The sequence below is a fragment of the Myxine glutinosa genome, chromosome 5 (genome assembly GCF_964187855.1).
Source record: "Myxine glutinosa chromosome 5, kmMyxGlut1.1, whole genome shotgun sequence".
NCBI lineage: Eukaryota > Metazoa > Chordata > Myxini > Myxiniformes > Myxinidae > Myxine > Myxine glutinosa.
In genome coordinates this window covers 59,378,604-59,399,998 of record NC_136265.1, presented here as the reverse complement: position 1 = coordinate 59,399,998, position 21,395 = coordinate 59,378,604, and the positions used below count along the sequence as shown (strand labels likewise).

At 46.4% G+C, this 21,395-nt stretch overlaps 2 protein-coding genes across 7 annotated transcripts in view; one reads left to right on the top strand and one right to left on the bottom strand.

The window, feature by feature from the left end:
* The window catches only part of LOC144892281 (uncharacterized), a 93,917-nt gene extending 72,703 nt beyond the window's left edge, over positions 1-21,214 (top strand). For both annotated transcript variants that reach the window (XM_078778102.1, XM_078778100.1), the window contains one exon: positions 19,822-21,214. Coding sequence is in view for 1 of the 2 variants with exons in the window: in XM_078778100.1 (XP_078634226.1) it covers positions 19,822-19,841 (20 nt within the window). In the remaining variant the exon portion in view is untranslated. The remainder of the gene's footprint in view (positions 1-19,821) is intronic.
* LOC144888196 (uncharacterized) overlaps positions 1-21,395 on the bottom strand; it is a 153,047-nt gene that overhangs the window by 102,515 nt on the left and 29,137 nt on the right. For 2 of the 5 annotated variants that reach the window (XM_078778091.1, XM_078778093.1), the window contains exon 4: positions 3,780-3,910. In XM_078778091.1, the coding sequence (XP_078634217.1) occupies positions 3,780-3,910 (131 nt within the window). Of the gene's footprint in view, positions 1-463; positions 1,430-3,779; positions 3,911-14,844; positions 16,017-21,395 lie in introns of those variants that run through there. The other 3 variants (XM_078778094.1, XM_078778095.1, XM_078778092.1) reach the window with 3 other exon arrangements.

Genomic DNA, 21,395 nt, shown 5'->3' with positions numbered 1-21,395 from the left:
GTCCGGAACATCATCGACAAGTGGAAAGATTCCAAACAACTGCCAACTTGTTCAGGCCAGGCCGCCCCAGCAAGTTCAGCCTGAGAGCAGATTGCAAGATGCTGAAAGAAGTCTCTAAGAACCCCAGAATGTCATCACAGGACCTACAGGTAGCTCTTGCCACTGTTGATGTCAAAGTGCACGAGTCTACCAATTAGAAAGAGGCTGCACATATTTGATCTACATGGGAGGTGTGCCAGGAGGAAACCTTTGCTGTCCAGAAAGAACATCAGGGTAAGACTAAAGTTTGCCAATGAACACCTCGGCAAAGACCAGCACTTCTGGAACAATGTGCTCGGGACAGATGAGTCAAAGTTAGAGCTATTTGGCCACAGTACGAGAAGACATGTTTGGCGAAAACCAAAGACAGCATTTGACCACAAGAACCTGATACCAACTGTAAAGCATGATGGTGGAAATATGGTTTGGGGCAGCTTTGCTGCATCAGGGCCTGGGCAGCTCACCATCATATAATCCACTGTGAATTCATCATTGTACCAGAGGGTGCTTGAGGATAATGTGAGGCCATCTGTCGGAAAGTGGAAGCTCAACCGAAGGTGGACCTTGCAACATGACAATGACCCTAAACATACCAGTAAATCTACCAAGGAATGTTTGAAAAGAAAGAAATGGAGGGTTCTGGAATGGCCAAGTCAAAGCCCGGATATAAATCCCATCGATATGTTGTGGGGGGATTTGAAACGAGCTGTGCATGAAAGAAACCACTCAAACATCGCACAGCTGAAAGAATTCTGCACGGAGCAGTGGGAAAAAAATTCTCCCAGTCGATGTCAGAGACTGGTAGCCAGTTATAAGAAACGCCTACTTGAGGTTGTTTCTGCCAAAGGGTGCAATACCACCTATTAGAGCCAAGGGTGTACTTACTTTTTCCACATGCGAAATTTGCATTTATGTTTATTTAAATTATACAATGGACTACAAAATGTAAATGTTTCATGATATTTGTTGTATTATATCACCTTTATCTATCAATATTGTTGAAATGAAGATCAAATAGCTGTATGTTGAAATATGTTGAAAAAGTCAAACTTTACATGGGGTGTACTTACTTTTTCACGTGACTGTACAAGTAAATAAGGTATAATATCCATAAATTGAACAAAAGGTCAACATGCAGATCGTACAAAGGCTTGTATCCTTAAAATTGATCAAACACACAACGTTCCAAATCGTCACTCAGAACGTCAGCTGGATCAAAAATACTTGCCCATTTCTGTAACTGGAATCGAACGTGCACCCTTTTGTGTGTGTGTGTATCATGACACAATATATCTTTTCAAATATATATATATATATTTTCATTAATACATCCATTCATACAAAGGCCAGCTTCAACCACCATCCGAGTGAATGTTAGCTTTCAGCCTATCTGTAAAACACCAAGCACACCAAATGTAAACAAATCAAAGGCAAATAAATCACCTATTGCCCTCACAGGCACAGCTCTCTCTCAGCACGTCCTGATCTGTCCCTCTAACACCACGCACACCATTGCACTTCGTACAATGTCGTTGTTACATCTAATTATCATCCAATTCGTGAAGGGCTAATTAAATACGATTTAACCCATGTAACAACCAAATTCACATCACTCATTCTTATTAATTCTCAATTTCCGTTTCCTGTTCAAAATTCACTAATTTGCATGTGATTTCACTTTTGATTTTATTCCCTTTTTCCAGCCAGCCCACTGGCCATTCGTTAAACAGTTTCTTTTGAACCAACTCGTGTCTGGCTGAATTTAAACAGGCATGCAACCTTTTCAGACCAAAAATATTTAAATCTATCTATTACATTACACATTCTCATTCACCCATATCTCTTACACAGTACACACCATTTTCAAAGCACACACCCTGCCACACACCAAACTCACTCTTGAAACCCCACTCTTCCTGTGACAATTCAAGACACACACACAATCACTTGAGCTCATGAACCGCTGATCCAATGTACAACCCCATACTCCTTTACAAATACACTTCTGTTACGGATTTGTCACTTCTGCTGGGGGTGGTTTTCACCCACTGGACATGTTTCTGATATTATGTATTAATATTATTATTCTCAAAAGGTTTAGTATTCAGGAACAGCTATCTAAAGTTTAAAAAAGGTTAACGTAAAATGAGGCAGGAAATCGGATCCTGACCCGGAAGAAAAGGCGTTGAAGAAGAGGACGGCGTGAGGACAGTGAAAAGACGCGGTCTAAAAAAAAAGCTCCGTACCTAGCGTGGTCGAGCGTACATGGCGAGTGGACTTTGAGTCCTTGAAAGGAAGTTCATGCGATAGGTGATATCGCTGGAGTATTGTGGAGCCTGCGTAATCGGGTATCGGCATTGAGATGCCGGAGAATCCTTGCCAAGAAGCTCCGGCTCGAGTGAGAGCCGTCCGCCATTTCGCCCCGCGCGCTGCCTTCATCGGAAAAGGTTTTTTGTCGCTTCGGCTGGGTTTATCCTCCGGTGGTTTGCCGGGGACGGCTGTGCCATAAAGCGGCGTTTGAGGAGTACATGGTGATTCGCTGATTGAATGGCAAACGTGTACGTCGGCATGCGTTTTTGGAGATTTTCCATACTACCGCGGGTTTGCTGTGTGTTGGACCACGTGACTTCGGTGTCGCTTCGACCGCCTACGCCTCAATTGATCTGGATCGGACATAGTTCCAACGATCGCTGGAGCGAATTAACTTCGCCTTGGAGGGTTATAGAGACATTGAGGAGGGCTCGGTTCCATTTCCTGGGAGTGCCGTGAGTTTGGGGTTAAGTTACTAGATAAGGTGGTACCATCTTAAGATATTGATTGTAGGGTTGATTACTATTATTGTTGTATCGTGATTCCTGTGTGCTCTTTAATATATTCTTTGGTTGTGGATAACTCATGGTGTGGTTTCCCTATTGATTTCGACACGGAATAACATATATATCTTTCTGCCGGGGTTCGGAGGTTACCGAAACCAGGAGATTGTAGAGGACTCCGTAACAACCTCCCAATGAATTTTACGGATACTAAATACAGGGAAAACACGAATCAAGAGTTACACAGAACCCCAAATACGTGGCACGCGATACACTTCACCTGAAGGTACGCATACAGAATAATACCACTAATACACTTGACCAATGTAAACAAATCGCTCAACACCGATTCCAGAACCTGCTGGCAATCAGCAAACAAAAAACTGTCATAAAATAACCAAACAAACTGTCGAATCGAGGACTATGACAAAATAACCAAACAACCAACCGTACCCTCCGCACACTTGCTCGGGCTACAGCCAAAGTCACTGAACCCACAGCCCCTGCCCTTCTACAGAAGGAGGCTTGTGGCACAGCTCAAAACACCGCTACCAACTGCGGCAAACTATGCTCAACAGCCAGGACCAGATCACCTCTGACCGAACAATCAAACACAAACTAGGGTTTCCACTTGATCAGAGTCCGGCTTCCCTTACCGAGTCACGGGTGGCAAAACACACTTTCTACCACTGCACATTAAACATACAGCTGCAATTTCAACTTGCGGTAATTTTTTACACATAAACAGTCAACACGAACACAAATACAAGCAAACAAATTACAACACCCAATTAACATGATACACGGTCATCAAATATCAGCAATCAGTTATTTTGATATGTCACCAGGCGATGAGGAGCGAGGGGAGAGAGAGCACAGTATGTGAGAGGTAAATATCATTAACAGGGTACAAAATTTGTCCCTTACCTTCAATTTTCGGCTCGAGCTCTCAGCGTTCACCTCCACGCACTGCTCTGTGCTCTGTGCATGGAGGTATCCTGTCACACGTCGCTCCAGATCGTCCAGCGTCAGTATCCTGTCACACGGTCGCCATCTTGCTGTGGAATTAATTTAGACTTGGAGTGATTGACAGACTCAAGAATTGAATTATCCAAACTTTTCAAAGGATGATTGACAGATTTTTAATTCGCATGGAGGATCTCACTGAGGTTACAAGGAAGATGTACGTCAAAGGAATACAGAAAACCACTTGGCAAGAATCCAAATCCAAGAAGAACACACACACACACACACACACACACACACACACACACACACACACACACACACACACACACACACACACACACACACACACACACAACAATTCCTAAGCAAAATTCCTGAAGCATTACTCCAGCACAGGCTTGGTATACTTGTGGAGAAGAGAGAAAAGGGCAGGGGGCTGGGGGGGGGGGGGGAGCAGAAAAGAAGAGGGAGGAGTTCAGATTTGGGGGATGTGGTACGAGATAAGAAGTACGACAAGATTCAAGAAACTTTTGCAACTTCAACAGTCATTTGTGGTCTCTTGGCACCACCTCTTGGATCCATCCACAGCAAGGGCAGGTCATTTCTTCAACATCTTTGATTGTGAGACAAGACAGCTTTTATCCTCGACCTCGCCCTGTGGTGTTTATAGATCTGATTATGTTGGTGAAGAGACAGGTGCCATGTTTTTCCTTTAGTACAAAGAAACGAATTGCCCTTAGAGAAGCAACTCTGTTCTCACTCGGTCCACCTGCATCGTTAATTTTCTCTGGCCAGCTTGGGAAGTTTAGTCACAGAAAGTTTAATTCTCAGTACTTATGAAGATGCAGTTATATCTAGTTGTGTCTTAATACAGTTACCATCTTGTCTCTTTACTTTCACATAGGTTGTATTGAATTAATAGAGTATTAACTTCAGTTTGTTGGCTTGAAAGAAAGTGTGTAATTGGCTTGATTCCCCAGGGAACGGTATTTCTCCAGCCCAGTTGCTATGCGACTGTCTCTTCTCCTGTGGGAGGACGACTGCTTAATCTCATACAGAGGTTAACACTTTTTAATGTAACTTCAGAACTACACTATATACCGATACAAACTTACTAACAATTAGAGGTTTGTTCTATAGTTTAAATCATTGAGTATACCAGTTAAAGTATAAATCCATGAAAAGTAATATGAAATCATAGGAGTCTTTGAACAAACAAACATATGCTTTTGTGAAACTTTTAATTATTGGATAGTACAACACGATATGCAATATACTGTACAGTATATGATATTATATATGACAATATCTATATAAATAAAGGAGTGTCTGTGTGTGTGTGTGTGTGTGTGTGTGTGTGTGTGTGTGTGTCTGTCTGGATGTCCGCTTATAACTCAAGAACTACACATCGGAGAAAAGTTTTAGACACAGATTCGGAATCGGCATAAAATTCCGGTGGTTATAGGCTACTTTTTATTTTAATATCAATGATTTTAAAAACCGGGCCAGCTGCAATTCCATGGTGTAGTTTGTGGCGGCGCTATTGCCCCTTTCCGATCCCATGACGCATTGCGGTTCCGATTCGCGATAAGGTCTGTGCGCTATCACCGACACTTTTCCACCTTTTCCATACCTTTTAATCAGAATTACCTTATCGTCCATCGTAACCACATTACGCTTGGAAACACTAGCATTATCCTTCTTCGGACCCATGGCTAACACAGACACAGTAAAGGAAAACTGTACGTCGCCTCTGTTTTGAATGAGAATCAGCAGTTGCGCGTACGTACAGTATACTGTATGTACATATTTATATATTTTTAATGTGCTTTTTATTGTATTTTAAATTGTTTTTTAGCTTCTTTTATTGTTAATTTATGTACTATTTTATTTATTTTAAATATATTTTTAAGGAAAACATGTTTTCACGTCCATAGGAGTGACGTAATGTCGCACATAATGACGTTCGCTGCCCGGTCATGAAAGAAATTATGATTCTCTTGCCAAAGTGACATGAAGATCAGGCAGTAAACCTCCCAACTGAGTTTCTCAACAGTCGTCAGCCTCAAGGACTCCCAACACACAGGTTGATTCTCAAGGTGGGAGCCCCAATCATGCTTCTAAGGAATCTTGATCCACCAAAGCTGTGTAATGGAACACGATTGACAATCCAGCAAATGATGCCACATGTCCTAGAGGCAACCATCCTCTCAGGACAATACAGAGGAGAGAAAGTATTCATTCCAAGGATACCACTTATTCCACCTGACCTTCCATTCTCCTTCAAGAGGATTCAGTTCCCCATCAGGCTGTGTTTTGCTATGTCCATCAACAGGGCGCAGGGGCAATCAATGAAGGTTGTAGGCCTGAACTTCACAGAACAAGTGTTTGCCCATGGCCAGCTGTACGTGGGCTGCTCGAGGGTTGGAAAACCAAGCAATCTTTATGTCTTGGCACCAAGTAAGAAAACCAGAAATGTTGTATACCCAGAGGTTTTGAGAAATTGAAAATTGAAAAAACGTCATGTAGGAAATGTACTGTGTTATTGCTCTAAAATATACATGTTCTTTTCATCATATATTTGTATTATTCTTATTCAACCCGGCGAAGCCGGGTACCTCAGCTAGTTCAATATATATGAATAGATATGCAACACGAATTCGACCTTGACCGGTGTTCAGTGATGACAAATTTGAGAAGTTCTTTTCTTTCCCAACTTCCAAAACTTTCCTTAAAACGTGTATGACATTGGAGTCTAAATACATAACTGTTTTTTTTTTTTTGTTTTTTTTTGTATACTGAATCGAGGCTCGTGAAAGAGCTAACATTTACTTCACAAACAAATCAACCAGACAAACAAAATATATAAAAAGAGGGAGTGGAAGACAAGATGGGGAGAGAAGGGGAAGCACACAAACACAACATTTGAGAGCAGGGAGAAGTGTGGGAGGGAGAGGGCATGGGGGGAGGAGGCGTGGGAAGGGGGGGGGGGGGGAGAGGTATAAAACAAGGAGACCAAGGACTTCCAGGACAGAAGTTGGTATTTCAAAAAAAAAAGGTGTAAAATTTGTTTGCAGAATATTTTGCAGAATATTGCAGAAAAAAAAAAAAGTTTGCAGAATATCATGATCACATATATGTTCTATAAAGAGTATATTTATTTGTTATCCAGACATTTAATTGGAAGAAGCTCATTCTTTAGTCCTTGTCTCTAATTGCAAAGCTGAGAAAACCGATAAGACCTCACAGTTCAAGCAGGCAGGTCGCCCCAACAACCGTTTTGTACACGAGTCCTGCCTGCAGCCTAATTTACGACTGTTCGTCCAAAGCTCTCAGAAAAAATAGTTAGAACTGGAAGATTTTATAGAATACAATTAACACTGATTTATATATATTGTTACAGACGCGGTTTTGGATGTTAGTTTACCGAGCGGTTTGGTATGACCGCGTCTGCACAGTTTACCCGATTCCACTCGAACGTTGGCCAAATCGCGCTATGCTAAATCAATTAAGGAAAGGACACAACGGCTGGGTTAGATGACACGACACCAGGGGTACAGTTCTCAAGACCTCCGGAGGAGGTTATAATATGGGATATGCGGAACGTTTAGATTACAAGGACAAGAGGGACAGCATAGGAAGGTGGGCACTTAATCACGGTCTTATAGTAGCCCCGACAGACCACAGATAAACAGGACAAAACTGACTCACACAGGGATTGATGGCAAGGAAGGGCAGGTAGTCGAGGCTCAAGGTGCACCTTGGCTCAGGGGCAGAATCGACCCGGTCCGGTCCAGAGATGCGGGAGGTCTCTCAGCGCTCGGAGGTGGCGACTTCTCTTTCCAAGCTGGGGGCGCATCTGATGTCACCTCCGGTAAGTGGCTGCGTATATCCAGCGGGGAGTGACACGCCCTCGGCTCGTTAGCTCCGCCCCAGATGGAATCGGCCCGCTGCTTCTTATTGGGTGCGGGGGGGTTACCGGGCTCCGCCCTTGACGAGGAGCTGACAGCCAGCCCCTTCGTGGTAACCCCGTCGGAGAACATGGGCAATGGCGGCTAACCAAGCCGGAGTGAGGACGCACACTCCCCGCGCGCTGTTGTTGTAATTGTTGTTGTTGTTGTAGTTTCATGAGGAAGATGGGAGGAGGTATGGGGAGGTCCTAAACTTACTACTGGTGCCATACAATCACATTCTGGTGCAACGAAGAGTCAGAATTAATGGAAACGAGTCCTTAACTGACATTGACTAAGAATAACTAGCAAGATGTCCTATAGTTGTCTACGTGAGATGCGGTGAACCTGGGCACGACATTTAATGGGGGAAAAAGGGGAAGGTCGGTTCTACAGAGTGTTGTTTACAGACAATGGGACTAGGGAATGGGGGATTGGGGATAGTTGGGGAGTATTGGGGAAATAGGGGAATATTTACAAGCGGATATGGATGGAGGCCAAATCCCATATCCGCAACATTGCACCCCTCTCTTCCCTCGGGGCGTCCCGACCCGATAAATTTTTACCTACGTTAGTGTGGCACTCAGATGTAGTTCCCTCTACTATTAACTCTACCCTGAGTGCGACAGTTTTACAGATGTTCACAAATGAGTAAATATGTCCCCCTGCGACGTTGCACCCTTCTCCTCACAGAAACACACCCACAGGATAACCGAATCACGGAAAGAATCCTCAAACTAAACATACAGCCGGTAGGGAGCATCATTTACACAAGACTACACTGATATTTACACTACGATCCAGGACCTGTTTTTGGAGGAACACATGCAGATGTTATGCATAGAGAGAGCACGCATGCCAGCATCGATACACCAACCCACGAGTGCTCTGTGGCCTTACGGCCTTTAATAATGTGCAGAGCACCCCGTTCAAGCACCAAAAGCACCACCCCATCACACAGTCAGCACCATCCGGTGCACCAATAAAGTGTTCATAGTCACCGGTGGTGTCGCAGCCGGCCGATGTTCTGCCGCTGGTCTTGCCTTCATGTGGTGCACTTGGCCTTCTTGCTTCTTTAAAAAATAAAGAAAGGCGCCAACCGCGTCCATTTCTTTATTGTGGCCGTCAGGGGGCCAACTATTAGTGGTTCACCTGTCTGGCATAGGTGCCACGTTGACCCATAGGTCCATCGACGGGTGGTGCTTGCCCGCAAAAGAACTGCGGTCCATGGTGGGCGGCCACAAACATTGCGGTCCATATGGTGTATCGATCCCGGCAGCAAGCAGCGAAAGTGCAGGCCCACAACTGCGGAGCCAGCACCTCTCTCTCCTCTCTCTCTGCCCCAAAGCCAGATCCTCGGAGGTGGGAGACAAAAGAAGAAAACAAGTGAGTAAGGTGGTAAGGGCGCAAAAGTGCACGCAATACAAGATGATGCACACTGGGGGCACATGGGAACCAGGTGAGACAGGTACGTTCCTACCGTACGCCCCCCCCCCCCCACCAGGTAACCTACATGGCCCCTCCCTTACCCCTTACTGTATCCACAAAACACAACACTACCCATAAACATCTATTTTACAAATCAACAAACGTCCCTACTGTCTTCCCCATTCCTCCCATAAACCAAATTCGTCTTCTCTCCCTCCTAACCAATCAAATTTGCCATTTTCAACTCTCATCAAAATTTGCCATCTCCAACTGAACATCAAAATTTGCCATTACCAATTCATCATCAGTCCCTCCTAAGGAGGGAGAGATGGAATCACCCCAATGTCTCATCCACGTCGTGATGCGTCTCACAAATCCTCACAGCAATTCTCATTTCCTGCAACACAGAACAAAAGAAAACACAGGTGTGGAGTCATCATCATCACCACAGGTAAGTGGCTGCGTATGGTGCGACAGGTTCATCAATCCTAACTATTTCCTAAATGACTTTAACAACTTTACATTACCCGGGGTCTTTCTCCTGCCAAACCATTGGCCCTCTTACACTATGGGTTCTAAAAACCAATTCCCATTGACCAAACTGTGGTGCTTTTCAATTTGGGGTCTCACTCCCCCGATTCATCTCCCGGTGCCCTCGCACAATTTCTGGGCTGTGGCGTGTACCTCTCCCAGCGGGTCTACACACCTGCACACCTCCACCACTGCAGTTGCCTCCGAGCTTACCTGCTCCTTACCCTAACCTAACTACCTGGGGAAGGCCCTCTGGCGCTCTCCCCACTCGGTGCCCTCTCTGGCACTGGGCTACCCGGGTCCGTCCTCCGGATCCTCGGGCCCCACTGACACTAACGGCTCCCAGAGCCCACCTGCGGCCTCACCTGGCCGACATCCTCACAGTGGTGGAGTGCCCAACCAACTACACACACTAACAGGCTACACGCCCAGCCATTTCCACAACACTAATGCACCCATCCACAATACCATTCTGCAACCGCACCACAAATGCCAATATCCAACCACAATTTACCTATACCCTCTACCTAACACTTACACTACCCGCCCCGGGTACTCGTGAAAGGGGTCCACTCTTCCCCCATCCACACCTTCGCACCATGCACACCACTCCGTACCAATTACTCCAACTCTCTCCACACCACTCATTCTCTGCTCCATATATTCCACACACCTGTACTTGCACACCTGTGCTCTCACACTTGGTGCCACCTGCACCCTTCTCTCCCCAAGCGCATTCGCGCTGATCCACACACTCACTACTCATACACTGCTCCACACACCTGTCCAGTTGCACACCTGTGCAATCACACCTGTTCGATCACACCTGTTCAATCCTCACCTGTTCAATCCTCACACACACGGCATCATCTCAGCTAACTACTCCCCTCTGAAACTTGCGCTTCCCAGTCGTCCCTTTAAACTATTGCGCTCCCACGTCATTATCATCCATACTAATCTACCTGCGTCCCCACTACAGGTATCAGTCACGAACTAACCTTAACGTCACCTAATGTCCTCTTCGCTAGATCCCTAACAATATAACCTAACCCACCCGGGCTAGTTTTCACTGCCATACACCCCATAAGCTATTGCGCATTTGCCCCACCATGGGAAGGGTGGCAGGGATGCCACCCTTACCCACTGGGCCCATCGCTCACTACCAATTTTGCACATCAAATTTCAACAAATCAAAAATTTGCCAATCACTACCCATCATCTGCCAATCATTACTGCCAATCCTTTGCCAATCATCAAATTTTGTTTTTCTCTAATTTTGGGGCCAAAACACTATCCTCATCACCCGTCTACTCACTAATGCCTCTCGGTGCGCCAATTCCTGTCCAAAGCCCGGCTTCGTAAAGCCGACCAATGAATGCGGGTTGTTTGGTGCCAGCGGCTGGATACGTCCCGCATTCGGTGCAGGGAAGGAGGTTTACCCGGGCCGAGATCCCACGCATCTTCTCGGCACGGAGCCATCCCATGGCTCGATCTCGACCTGCCGGAATGCCTCAACAAAAAGTGGTCGCCATGACGACCCTTCCTATCCAGCCGCCCGCTCCGCCTAGTGGAGCACGGACGCGGCCGTTCAAAGCGAGGCCCGGCACGCACCGAGGGCCGGATTCGGCTAAAAGTCGCTCTAACCTCTAACCCGGTCACCGTCGATGCTTCACCTGGACGCTTACATGCATACGCTACCCCTTTCTTGCTCATACATGCAGCCGTTTCCATGCTCCTCGTCGTACCTTCTCTAACACACCCAGGTACACTCATTACACTCCCAGCCTTGGTCACATACCTGACCACCGAACACTTTGGCACACATACGTTGGTCGCACACCTCACCAACACACCTCTTCGCACCCCCTCCTCGGTCACCTCCTCTGTGACAATCACAGGTGTGCTCTCATTCGCACACCCAACCACGTGCCTCACTACCAATTCCAGCGTGCATTCCCACTCACGCTCTACCATTCCAGGTGTGCATCCGTCCATTCCAGGTGTAAATCCTCGCTCACCTGTCACAACCAACTCACGCTCCTTGTCACTCTCACTACTCTCACCTCCATTCTTGACAGCACACTCACCCTTACTCTCGACAGCGCACTCTTTCCTCATGCACCTGTCCGTCACACACCTTTCTCGCGCACACTCTTGCGCACACTCTCCCGTCACACCCTCTGTAACACTTACCACACCGCGCTTCCATGTGCTCCCTCGCACACGCGCTACGACCGACTCACTCTCGCCAGCACACTCACTCCTCGGCGTGCACTTTTTCCTCACACACACCATGGTCGGACATTCTTGCACACCTCGTTTTTCGCACACCAGACCTGTCGCACACTTCACCAACGGCCTCTCACGAACACCCGGGTCCATCTCGACCCCCAAGCTTCTTAAATCACCTGGCGCATCATACGCACGACCATATTGGTCACCACTTACACCGGGTCCTCTTCCTCTTCGCTTCTCCTCCATCACCTGCGAATCCCTCATCCGGTTAATGAGCACATCATCACGATCCGAACACAGACTTCGGACCAATTCTTTTATCTCCTCTTTTATCTCTTTCTTATCCCCTCTCCGTCGCTTCTTAATTTCGCTCACCCCTTCTTCCACTTCTTCTAATTTCTGCTTCACCTCTTTTATTCCCCGGTACGTCTCCTCAAGCTCGTCCTCCAAGGCTACCTTGACCGTTTCCATGTGCGTCCTCACCTGCCGGTCCTTCGTCTCCATTACCTCTGTCACCTCGTCCAACCTCGTTGTCAGTCCCTCACGTACCATCTGACATTGCCTCTTCGTCGCTATCAAGTCGTCTTTTAGTTCTTTCTGTGTCGCTTTTAACCCTCCTATTACCGCTGTGTTCCTTTGAACCTGCTCCGTTAGTTCTTTTTGTCCCTCTGTCAGTTGTTCTACTTCCTGCGTCAGGTCCTCTATGCCCCCTTGTAAATTTACAGTCCCCTTTCTCACCTCCTTCTCCATGTGCTCCTTACAGTGCCTCACCTCCTCGCGCACTCCTCCGACCTCCTCACTCACACCTCTTCTGATCTCTTTTCCCATCACTTGCATCTCCTGCCCAGATGCCACCCTCATCTGCTCCATTTCCTCCCTGTGAGCATCCAGTTTGGTTTCTACCCCCATTCTGACCCCCTCTATCTGCTGCCCCATTTGTTTAACTTCCCTTTCCGCTTGGTCCCTCATGTCCCTCAATTTGCCTTCCATCCTGTTTTCTAACCCCTCTAACCCCTTTTGCATCCCTTCCATTTGATTCTCTTGAGCGGCCATTCTGTTTTCTACCCCCATTAACCCATTCTTTACCTCTTTTATCCCATTGTCTAACCCCTCACCGGTACCCCTCGCTTCGTCCCTCATTACCCCCATTTGGTTTCCCATTACCCTCAATTGCTCACTCCGAGCCCTCGCTTCGTCCCTCATTACCCCCATTTGGCCCTCCAATCGCTCACCCAATCGCTCACCCAATCGCTTTCTATCAGCCCTCATTTGCTCACTATTCTGGGCCATAAGGGCCTTCATTTGTATTAAAAAAAGGTTCAAATCTACCAGCGGCGCTACTACGGTCGCGGGCTTGGTCGCCGTGGCCATGTGCGAGGCGCCATTTTGCGCGCCCGTAACCTCATGCGCGACGACGCTATTTTGCGACCCTGCCACCCTCACTGCTTCGCTCTCCTCATGTCCCTCAATTTGGTCCTGGATCGACCCTGCCTCACTCTCTTCTACCGGAACCCAGCCGTCTTGGTCTGCCATAGCGCGACTTTCAAAATTCGGGTTTTTATTTTTTTTGTAAAACACAATTAAATTTCGTTGTTATAATTTCGAGCACGTGAAACGCGCTCCGGATCGAATCCCACTTCCCGACACCAAATGTTACCCTAATGGTACAATTGGTGTTCCAAAATTTGGGCCTAACAAATTTAGTCCCAGGTCCGAATCCAACTCCTCGACACCAAATGTTACAGACGCGGTTTTGGATGTTAGTTTACCGAGCGGTTTGGTATGACCGCGTCTGCACAGTTTACCCGATTCCACTCGAACGTTGGCCAAATCGCGCTATGCTAAATCAATTAAGGAAAGGACACAACGGCTGGGTTAGATGACACGACACCAGGGGTACAGTTCTCAAGACCTCTGGAGGAGGTTATAATATGGGATATGCAGAACGTTTAGATTACAAGGACAAGAGGGACAGCATAAGAAGGTGGGCACTTAATCACGGTCTTATAGTAGCCCCGACAGACCACAGATAAACAGGACAAAACTGACTCACACAGGGATTGATGGCAAGGAAGGGCAGGTAGTCGAGGCTCAAGGTGCACCTTGGCTCAGGGGCAGAATCGACCCGGTCCGGTCCAGAGATGCGGGAGGTCTCTCAGCGCTCGGAGGTGGCGACTTCTCTTTCCAAGCTGGGGGCGCATCTGACGTCACCTCCGGTAAGTGGCTGCGTATATCCAGCGGGGAGTGACACGCCCTCGGCTCGTTAGCTCCGCCCCAGATGGAATCGGCCCGCCGCTTCTTATTGGGTGCGGGGGGGTTACCGGGCTCCGCCCTTGACGAGGAGCTGACAGCCAGCCCCTTCGTGGTAACCCCGTCAGAGAACATGGGCAATGGCGGCTAACCAAGCCGGAGTGAGGACGCACACTCCCCGCGCGCTGTTGTTGTAGTTGTTGTTGTTGTTGTAGTTTCATGAGGAAGATGGGAGGAGGTATGGGGAGGTCCTAAACTTACTACTGGTGCCATACAATCACATTCTGGTGCAACGAAGAGTCAGAATTAATGGAAACGAGTCCTTAACTGACATAGACTAAGAATAACTAGCAAGATGTCCTATAGTTGTCTACGTGAGATGCGGTGAACCTGGGCACGACATTTAATGGGGGAAAAAGTGGAAGGTCGGTTCTACAGAGTGTTGTTTACAGACAATGGGACTAGGGAATGGGGGATTGGGGATAGTTGGGGAGTATTGGGGAAATAGGGGAATATTTACAAGCGGATATGGATAGAGGCCAAATCCCATATCCGCAACAATATATATATACGTATATATATATATCAATGAAGCTTAAGCAAGCAATTAAAACTCAAGTGTTTGCAGCAAGTGGTTGAGGCTCAAAAAAGTCACTCACTTTGCAAATCAAGTACGCAAATAATTTAATTTCACTTCCACACATGCAAGCATACAAACAGTAGTAAAATGATTATGATGAATCGGGCAAACAAAAGGTGAATGAAGAAGGGATGCTTCGATCCTCAATTGAAAACACCGATGAAGCATTTCGAAGACGTATAAAAATAAAAACTTTTCGGTTTAAAGAACCAGAACCAACATCAATAGCTGCGACAATTGATATGGTCAAACCATTTGTTGAAACTCCAATTGACAATATCCTGAGAAATCGATACCTTTTAGTTTTATATGGGAGTAAAATTTAATATGGTAAGAGAAGATGCTGAAGAAACAGTTTTTATGAGAACAAATCCCCTCACTTCATCACATCATTCCAAGACTTCTTCGTTTCAGTTGTTTATGAAGATCTTCAGAGATATTAACTCAGTGTCCATGACAACATGGCAAGTAGTGGATTTAATATTGGGAACATCATTTTTTTGGACTTGCAAATCTTGAAATTAGACGCTTTTAATGCTTCTTCTTCCAAAACATATTCCTTGTGGTTTCTGTTATTATATCAACGCATCTGTTGGGGAAAAATACAAGTTAGAACTCCACAGAGGAGGAAATTCTTCAATATAAGGCTCGGTGCTTGCTCTGCTGCAATGGGTATTTTGAAGGCCACAGCTCGGGGTTGCTGGCTTGTGTGTGGAGAAAAGAAATGTACTGTTGATAAGGCTTTGATTCTCGCAGCCTGGCAGACAGAGCTGTGTCTAAGCTAAAGGTTCGAGTTTCTACTTGTACAAGAGGAGGGTCAGGCAATAGTACCTTAATCAGAAGGTATTTGACCACCAGAATTACACCAACATTAAGCGCGCTGGAGAAGTCTTTTTGCTATTTTGCGTGTTCAGATTCATTAGTCTTAAGAATAGTTCGTTTCATTTATGTTTGGGGGGAATGTGAATCCATTGATTTATGTACACTGCATCTGTTTGTTTAACCCAGGAATGAAGTTTTTTTGTGGGTGAAAGGGCAAGTGATTAGATGGTCAGAGTAAGTGCCGAGATGGGAAGAGAAAGTCGAATACGATGGAGCATTTTGCTGTGGCAAGTGCAGAGGAAGTGTTTTTAAAGATGGATGATGGAAAGGTCTTGAAACCTATGGATAAAAGGAATGGTAACAAAAAAAAATAGATGGTTACAGACTTATTTTTGCAATGATGGATGGTCAAATGATGATCAAATGGAGAATCACACATCTCAACACACACACACACACACACACACACACACACACACACACACACACACACACACACACACACACACATCCCATTGTCACTCACACACACCAGCCACATAGGCATGAAGATAAGATTTGTATGGGATTGATACATATATATATATATATATATATATTTTTTTGTATACAAGATCGAGGCTCGTGAAAGAGCTAACATTAATCACACAAAAAGTCAAACCGACACACAAAACACAAAAAACAAGGGGAGCGGCAGACAAGATGGGAAGAGAGGGGGAAGGACACAAACACAACATTTGAGAGCAGGGACATCGGGAGGACTTGGGGGGAGGTGGGAGAGGTATAAAACATATGAACACTGCAAGGACTCTGGGGTGAATTACCGGGGGTAGAAAAGATCAAGGTTTTGGATGGGGGAAGATAAGAGATGGTGGTGAACAGCTGTTTTAAAGACCTGGAGGGAGGAGTGGGATTGAAGGGAGTGGGGGGGTTTGTTCCAGAGGCGGGAGAAAAGGGGAATGAAAGAGTGAAGGTGAGCAGAGAGCCTAGATTTTGGCAGTTTAATCATAAGAGGGTTGCAGGCAGATCTTGTGCGACCTGAAGGAATATTGGGGGGGACAGAGCACAGAGAGAGCTGGGGGAGCAAGGCTGGAGAGGAGTCGGTAGAAGACAGAAAGACCACCAACCTACCCTCGGAGGCCCTCGGAGTTGACCATCGCAGGAGATTCCAATGATTCTGAAAGCTTTGGCCTCAACAGCGTGAAGCCGAGCTAGGTGTGAGGCAGGAGCACCAGCCCAGAGGGGGGAACAGTATTCCATTGAGCTGCGGATGAAAGCCTTGTATGTGGTGAGGAGCTCAGGTGTGCCAAGGAAGGACTTCGCATGACGGAGGATGCCCAGACTGGCTTTGGAGGCCAGCTTGGAAATGTGGTTTTCCCAAGAAAGATCATGGCAGATAGTGAGACCCAAAAGTTTGAGCGACAGAACTTCTTGGAGAGGATTGTTGAGAAAGTAGATGAGAGGGTTTTCCAGTCGGTCCTTTCGGAGAGACATTGTAAGAGTGTGAGATTTGTCAGGATTGAAAGACATGTTCCACTTGTTTGACCAGTCTGTGATTTTGTCCAGGTCTGCAGAGAGTGAGGAGGCTGCAGACTGCCGATCTGAGGGATGAGGAATGGAGCGGCAGATAGTGGAGTCATCAGCAAAGAGATAGAGAGGATTTTCCAGAGAGTCGGAGAGATCATTGATGAAGACCAGAAATAGCACAGGGCCCAGAACACTACCTTGGGGAACTCCAGCCAGAACAGGAAGGGGGAGATGAGAGAAATCCATTCAGGGCCACACGTTGCCTACGACCAGAGAGGAAGTCCGCAAGCCATGAGTGGAGATTTCCATGGATACCATAGGAGGAGAGTTTGGTGAGCAGAGCTGGGTGCCAGACCGTATCGAAGGCACGTGATATGTCAAGTGAGACAGCTCTGATTTCCTGTTTGGCATTGAGGACCTCCATCCATTGTTGAGACAGCAGAAGCAACATGTCCAGAGTAGAATGACCTGGTCTGAATCCAAATTGATGATCAGAGATCAAGCCATTGGAGAAGAGGAAGGATTTGATATCTGAAGCAATGATGGATTCCATGACTTTGCTGATAATTGGGAGAAGGCTGATTGGTCTGTAGTTGCTGGGATCTGTTTTTGCATCTTTTTTGTGCAAAGCGGTGATGTTGGCAGATTTACAAGCAGATGGCAGATGACCTTGAGCAAAAGAGAGGGTGAATAGAACAGAGAGGGCGTGAAAGAGCGGAAGAACAGGATTTTAGGACCCGTCGGCTGATGCCATCAGGTCCAGTTGCAGAAGCAACCTGAATGGAGAGATCAATCAGGTTTGAGCGAAGGCCCCGGATGTTTGAGGTCCATACCGTTAGTGAGGAGAGAGGGGGAGCATCGGGTGCACAGGGGAGGGGAGGGGTAGGGTCAGATGAAGGGTGAGAGGGGGATGTAGGAAGAGCAGTTGATAGTGTGTCAGAGATTACAGAAGAGTTACAAGAAAGGGAAGGATGAGGAGGACGAAAGGTTTGATGGTGATGGGATGAGGCACAGTGGGGGTTTGTTTGAGGGGGGGGGGGCAGAGGAAAGTAGAAGGTTGGGGGAGGTGGAGGTATGACATAGAAGGGAGACGAAGTGGGGAGGAGGCAGCTTTGAGAAGGAGGAGGGAGAATTTGGGAGGGATGGTTGGGGGGGAGATTTGAAGGGGAGGGGTTGGGGGAGAGTTTTGAATGGGAGGGGCAAGGGGGGAGTTTAGGAGGGGAAGGGCAAGGGGGGAGTTTAGGAGGGGAGGGGCAAGGGGGGAGATTTGAAGGGGGAGGGGCAAGGGGGGACATTTGGAGGGGAGGGGCAAGGGGGGAGTTTAGAAAGTGGATGATTCATGAAAGATGAACATATATAACAAATTGGGTTTGTTGTGATTTTCAAGTTAGCGATTCGTTTAAGAACGATGGAGGAGGGATGGAATGAATGAGAATTTAGAGCATGGAGTGATTTGGAATCATAAGAGATTGAATATTTTTTTGAAATGGAATGAGTTGAAGAGGAAATTGAAAGGAGCCTTTTAAATAAGAAGAAAAACAGCGTGTTGTAATAAACCACTGAATAAAACACTGAAGGGGGTAGTTTAAACATATTTAAACAGAACTGTGAAGAACAATCTTACATTCACAAAAATACCAATGGGGAGAGGAAGCCGAGAGTGACAACCACGAGTCACTTGAACAGGGCAAAAGGTGGAAGGCAAGGGGAAAATGGGGGCGGGGCGAGACAGCGCACGTGGGCAGAGGCAAAAGCACACGAGGAGAAAGGGAAATAAAAGATGTTTTTTTTTTTGTTTTTTGGGGGGGGGGGGGGGATGTGGGGGTTACAACGTGAAACAAATAGTAGATGTTCAGTGAAAGTTTGGGGGAGAAGGGAAAATCAAAAAACCTAGCAAAACCAGCAAGGGAAGAAACAAACTTAGACGGGGAAGCCTGAGGCTGCAAGGCCTCACACCCCGCGCGGCAAACAAACGATTAATTTATTAAAGATAAACACCGAGAAACATCCAAGGGACTCGCTATAAGTTCACACGCCGAAAGATAAAATACAGTTACGACAAAATACAATTGTGAACAGACTTAACTTTGAAAACGTGGAGACCGTGTGGAGCTTCGAAAAATTTGTGACGTCGTCTCGAAATCTCACGAGATGTCACATGTAATTATTTCTCTCCAACATGCCAAGGATGTGAATAAGAATTGTTGCTGGACTTGCACCAATGACATGTGACTGAAGAGACAACGGGAAATGTAACCATTATGGGATCACCAAGATCTCAGGATTTCCAACTGGATGTGCGAAGGACTTGCCTTACTGAGCCACAGGCAGTTTTATTGGTAGTTTTGTGGTATCTCACATGCGTTTGCTTATTGCCAACCCCCAAGCTGCAGCAAGAGCCTTCTCAGAAGGTCACAGACTTGTGATGACACTCTTCGCAAACGACAGCACAGATAAAGCTGGTTGACAGCTCGTTGGCATGGCCATGACCTGGAAGATGCTCGCCAACAAACTGCCGACAGCCTTGCTGATTTAAGCTGCGAAAAATACAACAATATCCCACACTTAGTTTAGTATTATTTGTTGTTGTACATGAGCCTGTCGTATTCGTCCACAGTGATCAACTGCACAGAGTGATTGGGCTAACGGCATCTCCATGCTTCAGTTTAACATCAAGGCCATCTCCCACGCCCTGGGACCTACATCAGCAACCGAGGTTGCTTCTCCAGTTGGCAAAGCCTGCTGCAGTTCCTCATGTTCCACAACGATGGTACCGCTCTACCAGCTGCACGGAAAGGACGAGCCCTGGGAATTGACTGGGGTAAGACTTTATCTGTATAATCATGTATTTTCCCTCCATATCAAGCCCACAGTTCTGCTGGCTACCTCTGGTGCAGGCCATACACCGCTCTGACTGCGCCAGTGGTCCGAGCTTCTTCGCCGGAGTGGTTTTCAGCTCCAGCTCACACCGAGGCGGGACCATGTGGTGTCAGACCTGCTTTTCAGCTCCAGTGGCACTCTGGCTCTACCAGCTGCTTCAACAGTGGGGAGCATCACCTCATTCGGCGGCTTCACCAGGTGCCGATCCTTCAGATGAAAGAGCACTGCAATTATCGGAATTACCGACAACGGGTGAGGCCGCAACGAAGAGGCAGCCGATGAGGTAAAGACATGCCAATGCTATGCACTCAGAAGACGTGTTGTCAGGCCCATCAAAAAAAAAAGTAGCCATGAGAATGCCGTATTTTATGCCGTAAGTGAATTGAAAAGATAAATTTATTTTTTTCAAATCTTCGTTAATTAGCATTAACATCACAAGAGGAGGGAAGTTGTAGAAGAATTTCAAATGAACATTCACATATTCAAACACACACACTGATATATATTTACTGAGTACGAGGATGTTACGGGGTAAAATGTGGTTAAAATGGATAATCACTGTGTGGTGTGTGGGAGCAGACTTGGTGAGATGGAGTGAAGGCCGGCTCTCCCCACGTGGAGTGTTTGTGGTGGACGTGTGGGGTTGGCTCATGGTCCCATTGGCTTTTTTCCTCGATTGATAAATTCAGGCATCTCGCATGGGACATTGTTTTATGATTTTTTAAATGTTAAATGATAATGTCGATTTTTGTATGGAGCAGGGGCAAGTTAGATTTAAAATGAATATTTGTATTTTGGTACAAGTCAAGATGCCCCCTGGGCACCAAGAAGTCTACATTCCTCTATCTGTATGTGGTAAAACCTTTGATCTACTTCGACATAATCCAAAATATTGTATCTGCCTTGAATGATGGCCTTCATGATGATTATGTAATCGGACGTGTGCAGGAGTATAAAAGTGAGCCTTACTGCAGTGTCCGGTGAGAGAGAATCCCAGCAAATGCCTTGATTGGTTAAATGTTGATTGGCAAAATGTAACTAAATGTGCGAGGTTCTCTCTTCTGCTTGCATAAATTAACTTTGAAATCTGTAACATCTTTATGCAAGTACCAATAAACCATTGAACTCTGTTATGCCTGGAACTTGATTGGAGAAGACTACTTTATTTTAATGTTTCAACTGTAATACTTTGAACATGACAGAAGAGTGAGGGAAAATTCCCCCACACACTCCAATCCAATCCCGGGGCTGTATAATAATGGGCGGGGTCTAATCCATGTTGATCTTTATGACGACAGACCACTCTGAAAG